We start from the raw sequence: 21259 nt of genomic DNA on the forward strand, positions 1-21259 counted from the left end.
ACATATAGGTTAAATACCTGTTCAGTGGATTGAATTCAATGAGTGACTGGATCTTTTTTTTTTTCTTTATTTTTTTATGATTTATTTATTTATTATGTATACTGTGTTCTGCCTGCAGGCCGGAAGAGGGAACTGGATCTCATTATAGATGGCTGTGAGCCACCATATGGTTTCTGGGAATTGAACTCAGGACCTCTGAAGGAGTAGCCAGTGCTCTTAACCCCTGAGTCATCTCTCCAGACCCCCCCTTTTTTAAAGATTTATTTATTTGTTATGTATACAGTGTTCTGTCTGCGTGTATGCCTGCAAGCCAGAAGAGGGCATCAGATCTCATTACTGCCTGCAGGCCGGAAGAGGGAACTGGATCTCATTATAGATGGTTGTGAGCCACCATGTGGTTGCTGGGAATTGAACTCAGGACCTCTGGAAGAACAGCTAGTGCTCTTAACTGCTGAGCCATCTCTCCAGCCCCGAGTGACTGGGTCTTAATTGTTCATATCTTATGAAGGAATCCAATATGATGATCTCTAGAACTAACTTGGAAACTTCCTAGTACCGCTGGAAAAATAGATGGCCCCATTCTTATTGTTTGGGGGGAGTTAAAACTGAAGAACTTATGTTAACAGGCTGTTAACGTCCGTCTGACATGAGGATTTCCTCTTCATGTACATTCCACGGTTTTCAGTTGTAGAGTGACTTGCACATACAGTTACAGTATCAGCCAGAGTTTTGTCATTGCCCTAAAATTCCTCTGTGCTTCATCTATCCGCCCCTCCCCCTCCCTAACCCCAGGCGCCCACTTGTCTTCCCAGGCCTCAGAAATTCAGTCTTTTCCAGAGTGGGTTCATAGAGTTGCAATCAGATGTCAAATCATACAGACTGTAGCCTTCTCAGACTTTTTCTTAGACAGGGCTTAACTATGTAGCCTAACCGGCTTGAAACTCACTAGGTGGCACAGGTTGATCTTAACCTCACGACAATCCTCCTGCCTCAGCCTCCCAGGCTCTGGATGACCGGTGTGAGTCACTATGTCCAGCTCTTCTCTGTGTCTTTTTGTGGCTTGACAACTCCTTTCTTTGTATCATTCAATAATATTCATTGTCTGACATCATTTTTTAAAATATTGTTACTAGTCAGGCTTATCAAGAGAAACAGAACTGATAGAATAAATATATATGTATATTATATATTATATACTATATATAATAATGTGTATATATATGTATGTATATATGTACATATATGTGGGGGTTTATAATATACATTATATATGTATATGTGTGTATATGTATGTGTATATATGTATGTATGTGTGTATATGTGTATGTACGTATGTGTATATATGTGTGTGTGTGTATATATATATGGGATTTGTTAGAATGGCTCACAGGTTAGGGTCTCACTAGTCCAACAATTGTTGTCTTCCAAAAGAAAGTTTAAGAACCCAGTAGCTTGCCGGGTGGTGGTGGCACATGCCTTTAATCCCAGCACTCGGGAGGCAGAGCCAGGTGGATCTCTGTGGGTTTGAGGCCAGCCTGGGCTACAGGGCGAGATCCAGGAAAGGTGCAAAGCTACACAGAGAAACCCTGTCTCGAAAAACCAAAAAAAAAAGAACCCAGTAACTGCTCAGTCTAGGAGGCTGGATGGCTACTTTTAAAGGTCTGCAACATGCTGACTTCAAACTCCCGTGTATAAGTGTTAGAGATGATTATCTTAATTGGCATATATAATCATAAAATCTGATTCCTGTTTAATAATATTTTCTGTACAATGTTTTCCAGGGAAATATTTCAAGGTTCCCAAGTTAAATTAACTGATGAAAAGCTGAAGCAAAGACCATCCAAACCGAAGATTAAATCTCATTCTCAGTGTGTTTTCATTTCCCGAAACTTTCATGCTGTCCAACCTCAACCACAGGTAGTGTCTTGTTTTAAAGCGGACTCCTTGGAGATCCCTAGACCATGTTACCAGCATGTTGTCTTTCCATTAGAAGGCTAATAATAGGTCCACTATTATGTTTTAGTTTAAGATACAAAAGCATGGAGCTAAAATTTAAATTATCCAAACCAAAGGTTCATACAATAGAAAAACTGGTTTTCTTTTATATTCTGGAGGGTGATAAAGTTTTTAAAAGAACAGAAAAATTAAATGAAAATATATTCTATCTCCAGGTGCTTTTATATACCTTTCAGCAAAAAACAAACAAACAAAACCCTACACTCTCCATATTAGGCTTAGAAGAAGGATGAAGGTAATGGTGGGTTGGGGGCGTGCATGCAAAAACATTCTTGGGACGAGCAGAAAAAAAGAAATTTGGAGATAAGAAATCTCAGATAACCAGATAGCCTGACCAAACCAGTTAAGTGTAATTTAATTCAATTTGGTAAAGATCTACTAATCCATATTATGTTTGAAGATCTTGCCCCTCCCCTGCTGGGGAGATTAAGAGATTGCCCCTACTTTCAAGATGCTCGTGTGGTACTGATGAGAAAAGCAGACCACAATTAACAATGTTCTGTGTCAAAACAGCATCAGAAGGACAAAGTAGAGCACGGCAAGGGAAAAATGGAAATCTATGACAGAGCCGAGCTAAACAAACGAACTGATGGTCTAATGGCATTCAGATAAAGACTGATGACAGATAGGACGGCAGGCCTTGGCTACACAGCCTCTGCCTCGAATTCAAGTTGAACTCAGCAACCACTTGTCTAGTAACCATCTGGCAACACTGTTTTGCATGGAGCCTACACAGACAAAAAGGAAACGATCCCAGACCTAGATAGACTACAGTCAAAAGAGAAGAAAAATGAACTATCAGCTCAATTTGTCCTTTCACCCACAGAAGGACATCCTGTTTGCTTCAAAGTTTGGGCCATTATGAGCAAAGGTGCTTCAAACACTTTTGTGGAGGCTTTTGTATGGGCATGACTTTTCAGCTCACTTGGGAAGATACCAGAGAGAATTGTTATTAATCATATTGTGTGTGTGGTTTTAATGAGAAACTGTGTCTATTTCGCATCCCCACTGGCCAGGAAGGAGAACCATTCTTTCACGGCGCATCCACATCAGCACTGGCTACTGTCAGTGTTTTTAGCATTCACCATTAGAAGAGAAGCAGAGGAACTGCTCACAGTCGTCACAGTTCTCCAAGGACGTATGATGTTGAATATGTGTCTAGGGCTGGGGCCAGTTAAACTGGGCTCTGAGCTCTGTTTACCGTGATTTATGCTGGTGGTGAGGGGTCAGTACTGTACGAATGTCTGATGTCAGTCAGGGCCGTCTGCATGTCAGTAGTGTTCCTTCTCTGTGTACCACAGGCCTCTGCTGGACACACTTAGCCTTCTCAGTCTGTGAGCTGGACAGAGTCTCCCACCATCCCAAGAGTTCCCAATTCATACCCTCTAGACGGTGAAAGTTCCAGTTGAGTGGTTTCTTTCTGCCTGTTTGATCAGAGGTAGGAGAAGCATCCATAGCACTGAGCTCCATACAGGCAAACTTGTGTTCATCTTCTCAAAATCCACTTAGCAGGGCTGGAGAGATGGCTGGGTGCACATGAGATGCTATTGCAGAGGATCAGAGATCCAATGCCCTCCTCTGGCCCCTGTGAGTACTGCACACATACAGAGAGGCACACATACACAAAATTGTAAATTAAAATAAATCTTGATTTTTAATTGCCTGTGTGCAGGCGCATATGTGTGTGGTCTTAGCCTCTGGAGCTGGAGTTACAGGTGGTTGTTGAGTCACTTGACTTGGGAACCTGGGTCCTCTAGAAAAGTGCTAGCTGGAGTTTGAAAATGCACGGACTCTACAGTAGTCAACCTCCCAGCAGATAGGTGGCTCCAGAAGTTGATTTGCCTGCTGACTTCCAAGTTATATTGATGATATCTGCCCCCAGGGACCAGTGGTGGAGCTACCAGATACCTGCACTTTGGGGCTTCTCAGAGTGTGCCTTCTACACTCTACAGCTGTCTCCTACAGCCGTCTTTCAGGCTGGGGCTGTGACAGATTGAATTCAAGTTGTTGACATAATTAGCTTCTGTTCTCAGGACCCAAGGGTAGTTCAGTTTTAAACAGTATGTCGCCTCTAAAGATGACACTCAGCCTCAGCCCTTTAAGTCAGGGAAATCCCTTCCCATTGCTGACCCATCCCACAAGAGAAGTCACTGGTTTTGAGGCTTGTGAGAGCTGTGAATGTAGCCTGTGAGTAGGAATGCCAGTGGCTTCTCACCAGGACCCCCTGGATAACCTGTTGGAAGAAGCTTCTGCTTCCCCCTCCCTCTGCTGGGAGCCTGGAGGTGGAGCTGTGTTGGGCTTGGCCTTCCAGGTGATGCCTCCCCCTCCTGGTTCTCCACACTTCACTGCTGTGCTACAGCACCTCTTGTGGTGAAGCTCTTCCCTCACTTCCTTTTTTTGGCATACTCTTTGTGTTTACACATCACAGTTCTTCCTCACTTGATCACACTGAAGCAGTTTCTAGTCCTCCGTCAAACCTAGAATCTCTCCAAAGTGTTTTCTCGAGATGGGATTTACCCCTAATTTAGATGCTATGAACATTGTTGAAACCACAACAAAGAATTCAGAATATTGTATAAACATAGATGACAGAGTAGCAACAAGGTAAAGTTCTCCATGCTACAGAGAAAGATTTAATGAAAAGATGAGTGATCTATGGTGACCAACCCATGTTGGGGGGGGGGGGTAGGTGTGTACGCACGAGCATGTGTATGTTCAATCCTGACCTGCAGTGCTAGTGCCTTGTGCGTGCTAGGCAAGCATTCTACCACTAGCTCCACCCCAGCCCCTTCATTATCTTACTCTAAGAAATTTGGAGCCAGTAAGATGGTTCAGTGAGTAAAGGTGCTTGCAACCCAGTCTGACGACCTCAGTTCTGTCCCCAGGATACACACAGTGCAAGGAGGGAATCAAGTCCGAAAAGGGGTCCTCTGACCTCTACATGTGTGCAGTTGCATGAAAGCAAGCACATGAGTGCACACACACACACACACACACACACACACACACACACACACACACACACACACAAATGTAATAAGAGTAAAAAAGTCTCCATAGCCATCCAAGCCTTTAGCAGCCACCTCCCAGGTCAGTCAGAAGTAGTCCACGCCAAGGCAAGATCCATGTTCCTCTCTGTATAAGACAACATATTATGTTTTAATCTTTATCTCCCAGTAAGTGTTTGGTATATCTTTTCATATCTTTATCATCTATTCTCTTAGTAAAAATAGCTCTTTAAATCTCTTATATTTTCTAATTGGATTATTTCCTTAACATTGAAATTAAGAGTTCTTCATATATTGTGGAGCCAGGTGGTGGTGGCGAACCTGTGTAGCCCTGGCTGTCCTGGAACTCTTTCTGTAGACCAGACTGGCCTCCAACTCACAGAGATCCGCCTGCCTCTGCCTCCTGAGTGCTGGGATTAAAGGCGAACGCCGCCGCTGCCCGCCACCACCACCCTGCTTAATTTCTGTTTTTATTTCTTGGGTCATACTGTTAATAAAATGTTCCAAAAGTCAGCCTAACAATAGAGCTCAAGGGTTATATTTACTTTCTCTTTGAAAAGCTTTATTTTCAGAACACTTTTGTTTTGCACATAACAGTTTCATTGAGATGCAGTTCAGTTGCTCCCAACATTTAGAGGTGGCCCGTCTCCCGGAGGGTCATGAGCTCAAAGACTGGCCCTCCAAGGACAGCACTGAGGTGGCAGGAACCTTAGGAGGTAGAGCTCCCGCAGGAGCCTCACCCACGTGAGTGGACGATGCAGTCTCTCAGAGTGGACCAGGTGTCACAGGTGTGGAAAAAGAATACTGTGCAGTGTATACTCTTAGCCGACAAGCCATCTCTCCAGCCCTCGGATTTTCAAATAACTGGTTTTCTTTTCTGTTAAAATATTTTGCCGGGCGGTGGTGGCGCACGCCTTTAATCCCAGCACTTGGGAGGCAGAGGCAGGCGGATCTCTGTGAGTTCGAGGCCAGCCTGGTCTCCAAAGCGAGTTCCAGGAAAGGCGCAAAGCTACACAGAGAAACCCTGTCTCGGAAAAACAGAAAAAAAAACCAAAAAAAAAAAAAAAAAAAAATATTTTGGGAAAAAAAAGAACATATTATAGAAAAAACATTTCTATCAAAAATTTGTAATATTGCATCTCTTACTAATATAAATATATAAATATATTATAGAAGCTATACAAATTTCCTTCGTTTTTAAAAAAGGCAAATGACTTTTTTTGTAGGCGGAGAAAAGAGAAAGGGAAACAACACAAATGAAAGGTACTTTTTATTTTCAAGAAATTGTTAGAAGTATTTGTGTAGCAAATATTTTCTTAAATCTTAAAGAATCAAGAGGCTAAGGACAAAAACCTTGGGTATTTTGTAGCCATTTAGATATTTATGCCATATCTTTATATCTCAAAACTTGTCCTACGCAATTTTAGAAATGAATATAAAATGTATTTTAACAATTTTAAATTTAATGTGAAAAAATTAATATATTAAAAAGTTAACATGTAAAGTCTTATAAAATGTATTTTAGGAATTTTGTGATATTTTCTAAAACTTAACTTTTGGGTTTTGGGGGGTTTTACTTGGGTTTTTTTATGTTGTTTTTCATTTTTGGCTTTGTTTTGTTTGGGGACAGAATCTCACTACTTACCCCTAGCTGGCCTGGAGCAATGGTCTCCAACTCTGATCTGCCTTGGCCTCCCAAGGGCAGGGATCGCACCAACACTCCTGGCCACAAACATTTTAAAGTGTCCACTGTGGAGTCTAATAGGAAAAGCATGCAACTTAGTATCTAGGTTGAAACCCACCTTGTGTCTAATTGATGGTGGGTGGTTTCTCTGTGTCACGGTTTGCTCGTTTGTGAAGTGGCACCAACAATAACTCCCTGAAGAACTGTTCAGATAATAAACGAGATCTGGAATGATAAGATGCTTTGTAGACCATAAGGCTCTATAGAAATACCTACTGGGGCTGGAGAATGGCTCAGCAGTTAAGAGAATCAGCTGCTCTTTTAGAGGACCAGGGTTTGATTCCCAACACCTACATGGCAGCTCACAACCTTCCATAACTTCAACCCCAAGAGATCCGCCACCCTCTTCTGACCTCCAAGAACACCAAGCACTCACACACATAAAACAAAATAAATCTTTCTTTTTTTAATTCAAAGCTGGTCTTGGTGGCACATTCCTTTAATCCCAGGACTCAGGAGGCAGAGGCAGGAGGATCTCTGTCAGTTCAAGGCCAGCCTGGTCTACAGTGAGGAGTTCTGGGACAGCCACACTTATGTAGAGAGACTCTGTCTCAAGACAAATAAATAAATAAATAAGCAAATAAATAAACAAATAAGGACAGAAAGGAAGGAAAGAAGGATGGGAGGAAGAAGGAAGGTTTAAAAAGAAGAAATGTGCCGGGCAGTGGTGGCACATGTCTTTAATCCCAGCACTCGGGAGGCAGAGCCAGGTGGATCTCTGTGAGTTTGAGGCCAGCCTGGGCTACCAAGTGAGTTCCAGGAAAAGGCGCAAAGCTACACAGAGAAACTCTGTCTCGAAAAACCAAAAAAATAAAATAAAATAAAATAAAAAGAAGAAGAAGAAATGCCTCCATGCATGGATTCTTACCACTCACTGTGGACCAAATGCCTTTTTTTTTTTAAAATGATTCTATTCATTGATTTAAAAAAATAATAATGCTATATTCAACTATAAATCATTAAGAAAAAAAATTAAGCTTTAAAAAAAAATTTACAGTGCTGCCACCTGGAGCCATGGAGATGTCTGGGCACAGGCCACTGCCTAGGGCCATGTCTGGGTCCATGGCCCTGGGGAAGCCAGGATCTGGGGTGGTGTCCATGGCTCCAATTGACACCAAGGCCTCTGCAGATGCCCGGGGTCTGGCCAGTCACCTTGGACCATGTTGATGCCCGAGGGCCATGGGGCTGCTGGGCCGTGCTACCAACAGGGGCTGTGGTGACATCTGAGACAGAGCTGCTGCTCAGGGCCATGTCTGGGTCCATGGTCCTGCTGCAGCTGGGGTCTGTGGTGATGTCCACGGACTGTGTTAGCATGGGGATCATTGGAACCATGCTGTGCTGAGCCGTCTCTGCCCTTCACTGGCCCTGGGATGGCTGGTCCTGCCCCTTGCTGGATACTGCAGCAGGCAAGCTGTCCCTACCCCTCAGGGGAGAGCTTGCCCCTGTACTCGGGAAAGATGGCCCTCACCCCTCACTCTAGGTGTGCACCTCACCTGGGCAGCACACTAGAGTTGACCCTGTGGTCGGGGACACAGGTGAGCCGACACTGAGGCCATGAGAGTAGGAGAGCTGACCCCGGCCCCCTCCCCCAATCTCCCATGTGGTGGCATGGGTGAGGGAAAGATGCCCTCCCCACCCACCCATTACCACCTGTGGCAGGTGAGAGAGCTGACCCTGGGTTCACAGGAGTAGGAGAGCTAGCCCTGACTCTCACCGGGTCGCGGAGAAAGCAGCCTCTGCTTTCTGCCTGGGCAGCGTACTAGAGCTGACCCTGTTGTCAGGGTCACAGGTGAGCCAGGCCCGAGGGCATAAGAGTAAGAGAGCTGACCCCAAGCCCCTCCATGCTCCCTACAGCAATCAGGGGAGAGGGTGCTGCACCTTGCCTTGGACAAAACAGTAGAGCTGGCTCTGGTGATGTGAATGTGGGGGACCCGGATCTGAGGACCCAAGAACAGGAGAACTCCCCCGCCCCTCCTGGCTGTAGGCTGCATGGGGTGAGCTAGCCCAGGCGGTGCTGGAGAGCTCATCCAGGTAGTGACGATGAGGGAAAGCTAGCGAGCAGACCAACCCAGCTACCACCCAGACCCAGAACCAGGACTACGAACCGGCCCACCCCAACATCCACCAGATCTATGAACTGTTAAGACAAACCTACAGATCCAAAATAGCAGGATCACCACGACACAGGACCACAACAGAATATCCAAGAGGAAGCCCAGGGAGAGCCCATGACCGGTGGTGTAGCAGAAACCCGAGGCCTCGAGCCAGACCAATGACTAGTGGTAAAGAACACTTGCCAGTAAAGATGAACAGACTAAAGGGTGAACTGTGACTCAACAGACCACACCACAGCTTCCACGACAAGACTCTTCTTTTTTGTTTGTTTGTTTTTGTTTTTGTTTTGTTTCTTTGTATTGTTTGGTTTTTGTTTTTTTTTTCCTTTAAATTTGGTTTTGTTGGGGGGTGGGCATTGCAAGGGCAGAGGGCAGACGCAAGGGGACAGGGAGTGGGATCGAAATACATGACCTGAAATCCACAAAGAATAAAAGTTTAAAAAAAAAAAAAGATTAAGGCAGGCATGATGGTACATGCCTTTAACCCTAGCACCTTGGAAGAGAAAAGATGATCTCTCTGAGTTAGAGGCCGGCATGGTCTACATAGGTAAAGGCCAGTAAGCCACTCAAAACTACACAGAGAAACCCTATCTGAAAAAAATAAATGAATAATGGTGGGGGTGGGGGGTGTAAGTGAGTTTAGTCGCCCATGGAGTCCAGAAGAAGGTGTCAGATCCCCAGAGCTGGAGTTACAGGTGGGTGTAAGCCACGTGACTAGAGTGCTGGGGAACTAACTTAAGTCCTCCCCAAGAGCAATGTGTGTTCTTAACCACTGAGCCATTTCTCCAGGCCCGAGACACCTTTTTATAAAAACATTTTTATAATTACATTTCTCCTTTCCCTTTCCTCTCCGCAAATTCTCCCGCGGACCTCTCCCCAGTTTCCTTCAAATCCATGACCTCCTCTTTTTTCGTTATTGTCTGCAAATATTTATATGGATATCCATAGATGTTCCTAAGCACAACCTGTTCAGTCCCTGTAGCATTGCTTGTGTTTCCAGGACTGACCATCTGATATTGGACAACCAACTGGTTGTCCTATTCCTGCTCCCAGCTTCCCTCGCCTTCCTATAGTTCTTGATGTAGGGCTGAGGCCTTGGGGGCTGTCCCCATCCACTTTGACATGCCCATGGGTGTCATCCATGTTCAGCTCATGCTTTGGCCGTCATGTTGGTGAGACTTTATGGGTGCAGCTTCAGACACATTCTCACAGCAAACCCCCGATCCTCTGGTTTTGATCGTTTTTCCACTCCCTTTTCCACAATGTCCCCTGAGCCTTAGGTCTTGGAGTGTTTTATAGATGTAGCCATTGGGACTGTGCTCCACACCTCTGAGTTTTGATTGGTTGTGGTTTTCTATAGTGGTACCAGAATTTTTTTTTTTTTTTGGTTTTTCATGACAGGGTTTCTCTATGTAACAGCTCTGGCTGTCCTGGAACTCATTCTGTAGACCAGGCTGACCTCAGACTTGGAGATCCACCTGCCTCTGCCTCCCAAGTACTGGGATTAAAGGTGTGTGCTACCTCCCGGCTCTAAGGAACTTTTTGAAGGTACACTGTAGAACTGAGGTTTCCAACCTAATTAGAATATTTTCCTGGATTAGAATACTTAAATATCATATATTTAATATTGTACAGATGATAGTAACTTGGTGTTTTCCCTTCTAGCATTGTCTTACCCATGATAGCCCTAAAAATACTCTTAATTAAGACTTGTCTGTTGGGCATGGTGGTGCACACCTATAATCCCAGCACGGGTGGATCTCTGAGTTTGAGGCCAGCCTGGTTTACAGAGCTAGTTCCAGGACAGCCAGAGCTTCACAGTGAAACCCTGTCTCAAAAAAAAAAACAAAACAAATAAATAAATAGATAAACAGATAAATACATAGTCATTCTGAAAAAGCCGGGCATGGTGGTCCACACCTTTAATCCCAGATCCCGAGAAGCAGAGGCAGTCTCTGAGTTTGAGGCCAGTCTGGTCTATAGAGCGAGTTTTGGGGTTACACAGAGAAACCCTGTCTTTAAAAAAAAAAGAAGAAGAAAGAAAGAAAGAAAAGACGACTTGACTTGTCAATATGTAATAGTAGACTTTTTTTTTTTTAACAGCCGTCAACTCTGAAGATGAAGTCTGCCTTCCAGACCCCGTTGACCGTGAGTTGCCTGAGATGACCTCAGGAGCAAATGGCAGCAGTGTGACACTGAGCTTGTCAACGTCAGTCACTAGATCTTGTTACAGCCAAAGTGTGGAAGAAGCTGATGACTGGTTTTCCGACCATTCTCTAGAAGCCAAGCATCCCCCAGAGCCTTTACTTGGGGAACCTCTAGCAGAAAAGGTATTGGCATACCTGTCAACCATTTCATTAGAAGAATGGCCTGGAAACACAATGAATGTGACATTTTGTAACAATCAAAAAGATGACAGCATTAAGGAAATGTTTACACAAACAAATGCAGAGGTTGGCATACGCAGCCTTCAGTATGATATTGAATAACTTTTTTTTTCTTTTGAAACCTGGTATCCAGTGAAATCAGGGGAAGCTGAATCTGAATTGTGAACTTCTGAGCCTCTTACCACGTCCTTACTAATCTTGCTTTTCTTGTTCTTTACCATAAAGTGATTCTAGCCCTTACTGGTTTTTATTTTTAATTATTTATTATTATTTTGCATGCATTTGTGTTTTGCCTGAATGTATGTCTGTGTGAGGGTGTCATCCCCTGGAAATGGAGTTACAGACAGTTGTGAGCCACTATGTGGTTGCTGGGACTTGAACTGGGTCCTCTGGAAGAGCAGCCAGTGCTCTTAACTACTGAGTCATCTCTCCAGCCCACTTGTATCTTTGCTTGATATTTTGACTTGAGAACTTCATGCAAGGACAGCATGCAATGACATATACATCCAGAATTCACTTGAGGATTCAGAACTGGTACGTCTCTACCTTCAGGGACACCAATTTGTTCTTTTCTTTCTGCGTCATCTGCTGCTACCCTCATCGATGTCCTCCATTTGCCTAGATTACCACAAGTCTCCTCGTCATCTCTGCTTCTTCTTTAACAGTTCACTCTTTATACAATGACCAAAGTCATCTTTTGAGACAAAAAAAAAAAAAAAAAAAAAAAAAAGCTACCACAGCCTCTTCTTAAAACCTTGCGGCATCCTCATAGTTTACTAAAATACTTCTAAGCATCTTTGTTACATCATACACAGCTTCATATACAGCATTTCCTTCCTGAGGGGTTGATTTCATTTCAGACCATTCTCTTCGGGGAGTCAGCACAATCCGGCCACACTGGCTGGTCTGCTTCTCAAACACTGTTTGTTTCCGCCTCGGGCTTTTGTGCTTGCTCTTCCTTCTGACTCTAAACATCTGTTTCTAGAGTTTTGCATGGACTGGCTCTTGAATAATTCAAGTTCATCTCAAGTATCGGTTTCTAAAAGAGACTTAGGCTGACCAACACACAAAGCAGGATCCGAAAGGACACGGCAGTGTGGCACTGCATTGGAATTAGAGAGAGGTAGCAGGGTGTCTGTGTGTGCATTATGCGTCTGTATGTTTACTGTTTGTTTTCTCCGATATATCTAAACCCATCTATCCATCCTGTATCCGTTACACTGATACTGATTCTTCCCAGTGACCGTGGACACAAGTAATGCTCGGATCTTGGTGAAAACCGTTATCCACTACGACATTTCTCTGCTGAGAAACAGCTGTTAGCACAGCCAGACCAAAGAAAGCCGAGAGCAATCCTAGCATGTGTCCTCTTGGATAAAGTGCTTGTAAATTGTTTGTACCCAGCCAAAGAGACACCTGAGCCACTATGAAAAGATTCCTCTGTTCAAATTAGGGGATATACGAAATAAAAATTTTAAATATTTTTTTCTTTCTTTTTCTTTTTTCTTTTTTTAAGATTATTTATTTGTTATGTATACAGTATTCTGCCTACATGTGTCCCCGCAGGCCAGAAGAGGGCACCAGATCTCACCACAAGTGGTTGTGAGCCACCATGTGGTTGTTGGGAATTGAACTTAGGACCTCTGGAAGAGCAGTCAGTGCTCCCAACCACTGAGCCATCTCTCCAATATTTTAAATGGTTATGTTTATTATGCACACTGCCGCAGTTTATAATATAATAATATATTGAATCATAAAGAATTCACGAGGGGCTAGAAAAATGGCTCCACAGTTAACAACTCCTCCTGTTCCTGCAGAGGACCTAAGTTTGGTTCCCAGTACCTCCATCCTGTGGCTCACAATGGTACATTTATTTTCTCTGATATATCTAAACCTGTATATTCATACTGTACCTATTATACTGATAATTCACCCTAGATCTCCAGCTTCAGGAGATCCATCATCATCTGCTGGGTTCTGCAGACACACATAGCCCTGCCCTTCAGCCACACACACATACACATAATTAAAAATCTTAAAAAAAGAAGAATCCAAAATGTGGGGCTATGGTGGCACACATCTTTAATCCCAGCATTTGGGGGACAGAGGTAGAGGCAGGCAGATCTCTGAGTTCAAGGCCAGCCTGGTCTAGAGAGCAAGTTTCAGGACTACTGTCTTAGTTAGGGTTTTTTATTGCTGTGAAGAGACATCATAACCATGGCAACTCTTATAAAGGAAACATTGAACTGAGGTGGCTGCTTACAGTTTCAGAGGTTCAGTCCATTATCATCATAAAGGGGAGCATGGTCGCATGCTGGAGGAATAGCTGAGAGTCCTACATCTTGCAGGCAATAAGAAAGCCTACAAAGCCATACTTCCTGATAGTGCCACTCCCTATGAGATTATGGGGGTCAATTACATTCAAACTACCACACTCTTACTCCTTGGCCCCCATAAGCTTGTAACAATATCATAATGCAAAATATATTTAGTTCAATTTCAAAAGTCCCCATAGTCTATCACGGTCTCATTGATGTTTAAAAGCCCAAAGTTCAAAGTCTCTTCTGAGATTCACGAAATCTCTTAACTGTAATCCCCTACAAAATAAAAAAACAGATCACATACTTCCAAAATATTGTGCCACAGAATATATGTTCCCATTCCAAAACATAGGGAAAGGAGCACAGTGAGGAAATACTGGACCAAAGCAAGACCGAAAACCAGCCAAGCAAACTCCAATGTCTGATGTCAAAACACTTTTCAGATCTCCAAATCTGTTCAGTTTTGTTGACTCCAACACACTTCTCCTGGGCTGGTTCCACTCCCTGTTAGCAGCTTTCCTCAGCAGGTATCCTTCGATTCTGGCATCTCTAACATCTTGGGGTCTCCAAGGTAATCCAGGCTTCAACTTCACAGCTTCATGCAATGGTCTCTCTACTAGGCCTCCACTCAGGTACAACCCTGACAAATGCCTGGCCTCAGTGGCTTTCTTTAGGCACAGAGGCAAATTTCATATCCCATTTCTTCTATTCCTTTACTCTAAAGCCAGAACCATGTGGTCAAAGCTGCCAAGTTCTGCTGCTTGCTGGGGCCTGGAACATGGTCCCCTCATTCAGTTACATCTTCACCAGCTTTCTGTCCTTCACTGCCTAAGCCTGACTGTCCTGAAACTTGCTCTGTAGACCAGGATGACCTCAAACTCAGAGATCCATCAGCTTCTGCCTTCCCAGTGCTGAGATTAAAGGTATGTGCCAGCACATCTGACTCCAAACTTTTTTTTTAGTTCCTTTCCACAAGTTGGAAAACTAGCTGGGTGGGATTTTGCCCTGAGGTCACCACTCCCTTTATTCCATTTTTTAATCCATTTATCTCCTTGAATACAGAATTTAGCTCTATTCCACTTCCTGGTGCTCATTTTCTCAACTACATTTTGTAATTTACCCTGCTCAGCTTGCTCCTTTTCGTTATAAATCTTCATTAGTGTTACCACTGAAAATCACATGATAGAGTCTATCCTAGGATATTTTGAGATTTCCTCTGCCAACAGAATTAATTCAAAATTCTTCACTTTAGCCTCAGGCAGACTGTTGCAGAATATTTGTGCACTGTGAAGATGTGTCTTTGCCAAGGCACCTTCTGATTGGTTTAATAAAGAGCTCACAGCCTGGTCTACAGAGCGAGATCCAGGACAGGCACCAAAACTACACAGAGAAACCCTGTCTCGAAAAACAAAACAAAAAATCAATCAATAAATAAAATATTTATTTTAAAAAATAAATAAAGAGCTCAATGACCAATAGCTAGGCAGGAGGTATAGGCTGGATTTCCAGGGAGAGAAAGGAAGAGGAGGAGGAATCTAAGCATGTGGGAGACACCAAGAGACTTGGAAAGGAAACAGGAGATGCAAGATGTAAGAGAGGTAAAGCCACGTGATAGAATATACATTCATATAAATGGATTAATGTAAGTTGTAAAAGCTAGTTAGGAACAAGCCTAAGCTATAGGCCAAGCTTTCATCATCAATAAGAAGTCTCCATGTTATTGTTTGTGAGTTGGCAACTCAAAGAGAAACCCAATACAGCAGAGTCTTCAGACAAAAGCAAAAAGCAGCCACTTTCTTCACCAAAATACCACAAGAAAGATCCTTAGGCATGCTAAAATTCTTCTCCTCTGAATCTTCTTGAGTGAGCCCTCAACAGTTCAACTCACTCTTAGCACCTCTGTCTTCCATACTCCTACTAGCATAGCCCATTAAGCAGTGCTTAAAGCATTCCTCTGCTTTCCTCCAAACAAACACATCACAGCAATACCCCAGTCCTTGGTACCAGCTTCTGTCTTAGGGTTTTTAATTGTTGTGAAGAGACACCATGACCACCACAACTCTTATAAAGAAAAACATTTAAGTGGTGGCTTACAGTTTCAGAGGTTCAGTCCATTATCATCATGAAGGGGAGCATGGTGGCGTGCAGGCAGACATGGTGCTGGAGGAATAGCTGAGAGTCTTATATCTTGCAGGCCACAGGAAGTTGGCTGACACATTGGGCAGTATTCTGAACATAGGAAACCGCAAAGCCCACCCCCACTGTGACATACTTCCTCCGACAAGGCTATAGCCACTCCAATAAAGCCACACCTCCTAATAGTGCCACTCCCTATGGGGCCAATTACATTCAAACTACCACAGCTACACAGAGAAACCCTGTCTCAACAAAACAAAAAAGAGGAGGAGGAGTAGGAAGAAGAATCCAATCAGGGCCTAGTGGTACACATCTTTAATCCCAGCACTCAGAAGGCAGAGACAATCAGACCTCCATGAGTTCAAGGCCAGCCTAATTTATATAGCAAGCTCCAGGCCAGCCAAGCTACATCATGAGACCACGTCTCACAAAAAATAAAATAAAGAATCCATGAGCCCATGCTGACATTTTTAAAAATTTATAGAGACCATCTTAGTCCGTTCAGGTTTCCATAACAAAATAGTACAGACTATGTGGTTTATTAACAGCAGAAGTGTTCTCCCAGGGCACTGGCAGAGGTGCCAGTGAGGATATGCTTCCTGGTTTATAGAGGGTTGTCTTGGGTTTAGGGGTGTAGCTCAATGTAGAGCATGCATTTAGCATGTATGAGGCCTTGAATTCAATCCCCAGTACTACCAAGAAAAGGGAAAAAACTAAGAGCAAAGGAGAGAGAAAGAGAGAGAGAAAGTTGTCTATTTATTGCATCTGCATTTAGCTGAAGACTCAAGAGCTGAGGCTTCCTCCTCCCCCGTCCTAGGACTTTGGGTACATGAGGTTAGTGCTCTACCACTAAACTACATCCTAAGCCCCCAAGAACAGTGGTTCTCAACCTTCTTAATGCTGTGACCCTTTAATACAGTTCGTCATGTTGTGGTAATACCCAACCATAACATTATTTCGTTGCTATCTAATAATTGTAATTTTACTACTGTTATGAATCGTAATGTAAATATGTTTTCTGATGGTCTTAGGTGACCCCTGTGAAAGGGTCGTCTGACCCCCAAGGGGTCCTAACCCACAGTTTGAGAACCACTGCTCTAGAGCCTTTGTTTAAAAAACAAACAAACTTTGTATCCCAGATTGGTCTCAAACTCTGCTAATCCTGCCTCTACCTCCTGAGTGCTGGGACTATAGTTCAGTATGCCATCATACCTGGCTTTGGGGTCTTTTTTATTAATCCCATCTATGAGGACAGAGCCATCAAGAACAAATCACTTGCTAGTCAATGGCAGCTAGGATTTCAGAATACAAATTTTGAAGGCCATAAACACATAGCCAGCATCATTCTACCTCTAGCTCCCTCAAATCCATGTCCTTCTCACATGCAAAGTTCATTCAGTATATCCCAATATTTCCTAGTCTTAAGTCATTCCATTATCAACCCTCAAACCCAGGAACCTGCAATGTAGATCAGGAATAGAACATTCCCATAACATGGGAGAGGCCCTGGGTCCAATCTCTAGCACTCAAAAAAGGAGGAAGAGGAAGGGAGGAAAGGAAGGAAGGAAGAAAGGAAGGAAGGAAGGAAGGAAGGAAGGAAGGAAGGAAGGAAAAAGAAAAGGCCAAAATCCAAAGTTTCTCATAATGTCATCAAAATCAGATGTGACACATCCCTGTAAACCCCAGCACTAGGAAAGCTAAGGAATTCAAGCTCAAAGTCAGGCTGAACCATTTAAGGAGTACCAGGCTCAATCAGATGTGGGTGAGATTCAAGGCACTCTCCATACAGAGGCAAAGTTCTTTCCAGCTATGAACTCATTAAAAAAGCATCATATTGGGGATTTAGCTCAGTGGTAGAGCACTTGCCTAGCAAGCTCAAGGCCCTGGGTTTGGTCCTCAGCTCTGGGGGAAAAAAAAAAAGAAAAAGACAATTATTAGTTTGGGGGCTAGGCAGTGGTAGTACACGCCTTTAATCCCAGCACTCGGGAGGCAGAGCCAGGTGGATCTCTGTGAGTTCGAGGTCAACCTGGTCTACAGAGCGGGAGATCCAGGAAAGGTGCAAAACTACACAGAGAAACCCTGTCTCGAAAAAACAAAAAACAAAAACAAACAAACAAACAAAAAAGAAAGGGCTGGAGAGACGGCTCAGCAGTTAAGAGCACTGGCTGCTCTTCCAGAGGAGCCGTGTTCAATTCCCAGCACCCACATGGCAGCTCACAACTGTCTGTAAACTCCTGTTCCAGAGGATCTGACACCTCCACACAGACATGCATTCAGGCAAAACACCTATGTACATAAAATAGGAGAAGAAAAAAAAAAGAAAAGCATCATATGCTTCCAAAATACAAATACAGAATGGGTATAGGATAGACATGTTCATTCCAAAGGGATAAATAGGAGAGAACAGAGACTGTCAAGTGTGTGTGTGTGTGTGTGTGTGTGTGTGTGTGTGTGTGTGTGTTGTGCTGAGACATATGTACAAAGAGAGTGGAAATGGGTCACATTCAGTCCAAACTACAAGTCAGAGCTCTTAAGGCTCATTTGGATTCCTTTGGCTTTGTGTACTGCCTCCTAGACAGTACATAGCTTGGCAGAAGGTGCTGCTGGGGTGCTTTGCTTGGGATCTATGTGACAGAGGCTCTCTCACGGGCTTCTCCCCTACTAAGCCTCTACTTCATGCCTTGAGACTCTTAAGTTGAAGCCACTCAGGGTTCCTGGTGGCTCTATCTGTCAACTTATAAATGAAGACAGTCACATCCCCTCATCCCATGCCTCCTATATGCCTTCAGAAGTCAGACTGCTGATACTATCAAAGTGTCTGGTCTGTGCCCTCTGGGGGAAAAAAGCCACTATGGCTTGTACTACAACTGGGCTCAGTACTGTAGGTGGAGTTTTCCTGTCCTGACCCCTTGCTCTCAAATAATCAACAAGGAGACTTAAGATTACTTATAAATGCTCGACCAATAGCTCAGGCTCGTTATTAGCTAACTCTTGTATTTAAATTAACCCATATATCTTATCTGTGCTTTGCCATGTGACTTGGTACCTTTCCTCAATACGGCATGCTCACCTTGCTTCTCCCTGTGTCTGTTGGCAATTCTGCTGACTCTGCCCTTCTTCTTCCCATCATTCTCAGTTTGGCTTTCCCACCTAACCTTATCCTGTTCAGCTATTGGCCAGTCAGCTTCTGTATTAAACCAATCACAGCGACAAATCTTCACAGTGTACAAAAGGTTTATTCCATAGCATTTTCCCCCTTTTTTGTCTAATTAAAAAGCAAAGTTTTAACTTTAACATAGTAAGATTATATACTACAAAAACAATTATTAAGTAAGAATTACAGTTACAGCCAGGCGGTGGTGGCACATACCTTTAATCCCAGCACTCAGGGAAGCAGAGGCAGGCAGATCTCTGTGAGTTCAAGGCCAGCCTGGTCTATAGAGTGAGTTCCAAGACAGGCTCTAAAGCTACACAGAGAAACTCTGTCTTGGAAAAAAAAAGAATTACAGTTACAATATCTAGTCCATTTGTGTTTGGCAAAATTAGAGAAAATACTCTATTATCTATCTTTTCCTGGTGAGTCTAAAATTTTACACCTAATTTGCTTTCTATCATAACTAAGGAAGACTGTAAGTTTAACTATTTCATCTTTAACTCCATCAAAGACCCCAGAAGGATGAAATATTACCTAATGACAGGGACATCAGACTGCCTGGTCAGTGGTTCAAAGTTTCTCTGTAACATTGGGCCATCCAACTCTGGCCTACAGGCCTAGTATATCTGACAGACTTTTGTTGTATGATATTTCGATTGTGTTCTGAAAAATAAAGCTTGTCTGGAGTCAGAGGGCAGAGCTAGTCACTAGTTGACCATAGAGGTTTGGAGGATTGAGGACAGATAGCATACAGGAGTAGCAGCAAGGCGGGGCTGAAAGAGGATCTCGGCCTTTTTGGATGGAGGAACTAAAGAGGTATGAAGCAACTGTGACTGCTCCCCTGCTTGTTGCTAATGTTTTCCTGCCTGGCCCACAGTCAGGGCAAATCTCTCTCACCCGCCAGTCCCACAGCCTCTCAGACCCGACCAAGTAAACACAGAGACTTATATTGGTTACAAACTGTATGGCCGTGGCAGGCTTCTTGCTAACTGTTCTTACAGCTTAAATTAATCCATTTCTATTAATCTATACCTTGCCATGTGGCTTGTGGCTTACCGGTACTTTACATCTTCCTTGTCCTGATGGCGGCTGGCAGTGTCTCCCTCACCTAGCTTCCTGTTCTCTCAATTCTCCTCTCTGTTAGTCCCGCCTATACTTCCTGCCTGGCCACTGACCAATCAGTGATTTATTCATTGACCAATCAGCAACACATTTGACATACAGACCATCCCACAGCACCTGCTTCTCTGATCTTTCAGGTTTTTACCAAGATATCTGACTCCTGAGTTTTTATTGATAAAGATTAGTTAGATTAACACTTCAGACTTTCCTGTGAAGCAGGGAATTCTGGGGGACTGTCCTACCTTGTCCTGGTAAAGTTTAGCAGCTGCCTTTCTTGCATCCTGCTGGTCCAGTTTGGACAGTATAATGTCAGCAATTGAGGCAAGGGCAGTTCTTTGCCCACATGGCTAGCTTTTGCCATAAAGAAAACAACCTCCATATGGAGTTTCTTCAATGCCCATCATCTTCTCTGAAGTAGATTGGTGCTGCCAGGAGCAGATGTGTCTCACTGTCATGAAAAGCCTTAGGTTATTAAACATATAAAATGGCATATTCTGTAGGTCTTTGAAGTGTTTGAAGACCATCTATCTATCTAAATATATCTGTGTATGACCTTGAAAACATACCTAAAGTGACTATAAGTTTGACTATTATAGATGACTATTAATCTGTATTTTTAATTATATATTACATTTTTAAATGAACAGCATAAACACAATACCCTAAAAAAAAGAATAGAAATATACATACAGTATAACGAAATTAACTTTAAATTTGTATCAATAGCTGGGCGGTGGTGGCACATGACTTTAATCCCAGCATTCGGGAGGCAGAGGCAGGCAGATCTCTGTGAGTTCGAGGCCAGCCTGGGCTACAGAGTGAGTTCCAGGATAGGTACCAAAGTTACACAGAGAAACCCTGTCTCAAAAAAAACAAAAAAAAATTGTATCAATAAACCAAAATCCACACCAATGTAAAATATTTAAGATTAATAGTTTTTTTAATTAAAGTAGATTCAATAATCTACCCCTTTATCCGATCATTTCTTTTTGTTTGTTTGTTTTTTGTTTGTTTGTTTTTTCAAGACAGGGTTTCTCTGTGTAGCTTTGGAGCCTGTCCTGGATCTCACTTTGTAGATCAGGCTGGACTCGAACTCACAGAGATTTACCTGACTCTGCCTCCTGAGTGCTAGGATTAAAGGCGTGCGTCACCACCGCCCGGCTTATCCTATCATTTCTATATCCCCCCTTTTCTTTTTCAGAACAAGATCCCTGAATCTAATATCCTTTGTTCAGCTTTTTCCTGATCATTACCAAT

The 21259-nt window shown here is 43.3% G+C and overlaps 1 protein-coding gene across 1 annotated transcript in view; it reads left to right on the forward strand.

Moving 5' to 3' along the window:
• CUNH1orf185 (chromosome unknown C1orf185 homolog) overlaps window positions 1-11371 on the forward strand; it is an 85924-nt gene extending 74553 nt beyond the window's left edge. Inside the window, exons 3-5 of the mRNA XM_052717192.1 lie at window positions 1782-1917; window positions 6251-6287; window positions 10986-11371. Of these exons, the coding sequence (XP_052573152.1) occupies window positions 1782-1917; window positions 6251-6287; window positions 10986-11371 (559 nt within the window). The remainder of the gene's footprint in view (window positions 1-1781; window positions 1918-6250; window positions 6288-10985) is intronic.
• The last annotated feature ends 9888 nt before the right edge of the window (window positions 11372-21259 follow it).

This window comes from Peromyscus californicus, unplaced genomic scaffold (assembly GCF_007827085.1).
Source record: "Peromyscus californicus insignis strain IS unplaced genomic scaffold, ASM782708v3 Scaffold_5__1_contigs__length_169319896, whole genome shotgun sequence".
NCBI classification, from domain to species: Eukaryota; Metazoa; Chordata; class Mammalia; order Rodentia; family Cricetidae; genus Peromyscus; species Peromyscus californicus.